Below are 2,421 nucleotides of genomic sequence, written 5' to 3'. Positions count from 1 at the left end.
CCTCTTGGACAGCCTTTCTGGTAGTGGGATTGAAGGCAGGGTGACCAGTCTGTTCTGCTTGCCCAAGGACTTTCTCAGTCTTAGCACTAAAAGTCCAGCATCCTGGGAATCCACTCAGTCCTGGGCAAACAGGGACGGTTGGTCACCTGATTGGAGGTAAACTTTGCATCAAATTGACTTCCCACTGCAACAACCTTCTCTTCTCTCCCTCAGGTCCTCAGCGGAGGTGATCTGGTAATCTACTTTCTAACACCACGCTACCAAAAACATTCTCACTAAGATCACTGGTTACTTTCCTTTTGTCAAATCAGATGGACACCTATTTTATTTCATTGAAGCAATGGACATTTTCACTGTTTTTTCTTTCTTGAGACTCTTTTCTCTTAGCTTCCATCACATCTCTTGCATTACCTAGATGCTTTCCAGAGTGAATGTGGCTCAGATGGCCATCAAGCATCTAAAATCCAAAAAGCTCAAAACTCAACTCATTATCTTCTTCCCAAAAGTCTTTCTTCCTGAACTTTCTACCTTTCACTGCTGAAAGTGACCCAAGTCAGGAGGTAAGTGACCCTAGACCCCTCCCCACACCCATAGATGTGTTCCGTATTGGTTCCTTTAGGGCTTCTGGAACACTCACCAGCTGCAAGGGTCCCACTAAATCAGGTTCCCATGGTATCTATCTGCTTGCACTTTCTCCCTACACTCTCCATCCCAGCTGGCTTTATCCCTTACCTGCCTCTTCTTAGTTAACTTTGAGCTACTTACTTACTTAGACATTGATCTGACACGTGCTTGGATACTGTCTGGTCATTTCTTCTAAGCTCCTTTCGCGTAGACCTGCAATGACATCCTAATCCCATTGTGTCAGGGAAGGAAGGTCACAGAGTTGCCCCTGCTGTTGGTTTCACCTTTGTTCTTCTCTTTTCCTGTAACTGCCACCTCCCTTCACCACCTCATCCCCCCCGTGGCTGAAACGTCACAGAAGCCACTTAACTGGTCTCCCACCTCTAACATTTCCCACCCCAATACCTTCCCTCTACCGCTTTCAATTATCTTTGAAAACGCATATCTTGTTAAGTCTTGTCATTCTCCCACTTTGATCCTTTCAAAAATGCCTTAGCCAGACATGTAAAGCCCCTCCTCTTCCCTTTATACTCCCTACCCTGTCTCAGAGTTTATGTTTCTGCCACGCCGGCAATTTGCGGTTCCTGATGAGCTGTGGTCATTTCTCATTTTATGTTACTATCTCATCGTGAAATGCCCTACACCCCTCACAGCAGCCACTCTCCTGTCACCAACTGGCAATAACACACTCAGTCCCCGTCTCCCATGGGGCCCACAGGCAGACTCCAGCACGCCCGTCCAGTCCCAACTTGGTCACCTATGTGATCGGTACCACCCCTAGTCTGGTTTGGATGCCCTTGTAAATGCTCCTATGTTACCTTGGCCTTAGGTTACATTAACACTCATCAGACTATCGCAATCATATATTAAAAAAAAAAAAAGTCTATCTTTCCCACTAGATTGTGAACTTCTTGAGGTCTTGCATCTCCAGAGCAAGTTTTCAGCCTATGGTAGGTTTTCCATACATTTTTGTTTGTTTGTTTGTGTTTGGTTTTGGCCGTTCTATAACTTTCTTGGCCAATCGACATTTAGTTCTCGTCTACATCAACGAGCTGTAGATTTTTGAAAAGTGGTGACAGGTACATAGGTAACCAACCTTTAGGGCTTGTTTGGTGAATCTTCATCGTCATCATACTTTCTGGACAATGGCCCATGGATACGGCATGGAACATTCCTTATTCCTTTGGCCCAGATGGCTTTGTCGAGTCTAGCATCAATGTGTACATCTGGAGTCCCCGTCTCCTTCATTGCAAATTTCTGGATTTCCCTGAGTGCCCGAGAGGCACGCTCCTTGAAACCTGTTCCATGGAAGCACCTGTGAATGTTGATGGTGTATTCTCTGGTCACCACCTCGTTGATGGTGAAGCGGCCCTTCTCACCACCCTTCTTTGTGGGAGCCATCCTGCCCTGCCTGGGTTGGAAAGGAATCCATACATGTTTATTAAATGAATAAGTAAGCAAGCAACCTGAATAGGTAACTTATATGAGAGATATGCCATCTGCGTTCTGTCCTCTCACTGGTCTATTTGTTCTGCGCCGGCTGCAAAGAGAGAGAAGGAATCATGCTGGAGACCCTGGGAGGAATTGGAGAGAGCCCTAGAACCGTGTCCCAGGAAACAGATGAGTGCCCGTCTAGTGGTGGCAGCAAGGAGTGAACCGAGATGACACAACCAAAGGGTCCTGTGCATCTGGATGTCTCACCTGCCCTGGATGTCTGAGCAGGGGGCAGAAAGAGGGTCTCCACAAACTGCTATTGCAGTATCTTCTTCCAAGTCATTCATTTTCTCAATCCCCACT

At 46.6% G+C, this 2,421-nt stretch overlaps 1 protein-coding gene across 1 annotated transcript; it reads right to left on the bottom strand.

Moving 5' to 3' along the window:
* Positions 1–1,709: 1,709 nt before the first annotated feature.
* LOC132504035 (large ribosomal subunit protein eL31-like) lies at positions 1,710–2,041 on the bottom strand. The gene has a single exon (XM_060121007.1). The coding sequence runs from the start codon at positions 2,023–2,025 to the stop codon at positions 1,723–1,725; it is 303 nt and encodes a 100-aa protein (XP_059976990.1). The 5' UTR covers positions 2,026–2,041; the 3' UTR covers positions 1,710–1,722.
* Between the last annotated feature and the right edge of the window lie 380 nt (positions 2,042–2,421).

This window comes from Lagenorhynchus albirostris, chromosome 14 (assembly GCF_949774975.1).
Source record: "Lagenorhynchus albirostris chromosome 14, mLagAlb1.1, whole genome shotgun sequence".
Classification (NCBI taxonomy): domain Eukaryota; kingdom Metazoa; phylum Chordata; class Mammalia; order Artiodactyla; family Delphinidae; genus Lagenorhynchus; species Lagenorhynchus albirostris.
This window is presented reverse-complemented; position numbering and strand designations above follow the sequence as displayed.

Coding starts and splice junctions, on each gene's coding strand:
- LOC132504035 (XM_060121007.1), bottom strand. CDS start 2,025: ATGGCTCCCACAAAGAAGGGTGGTGAGAAGGGCCGCTTCACCATCAAC.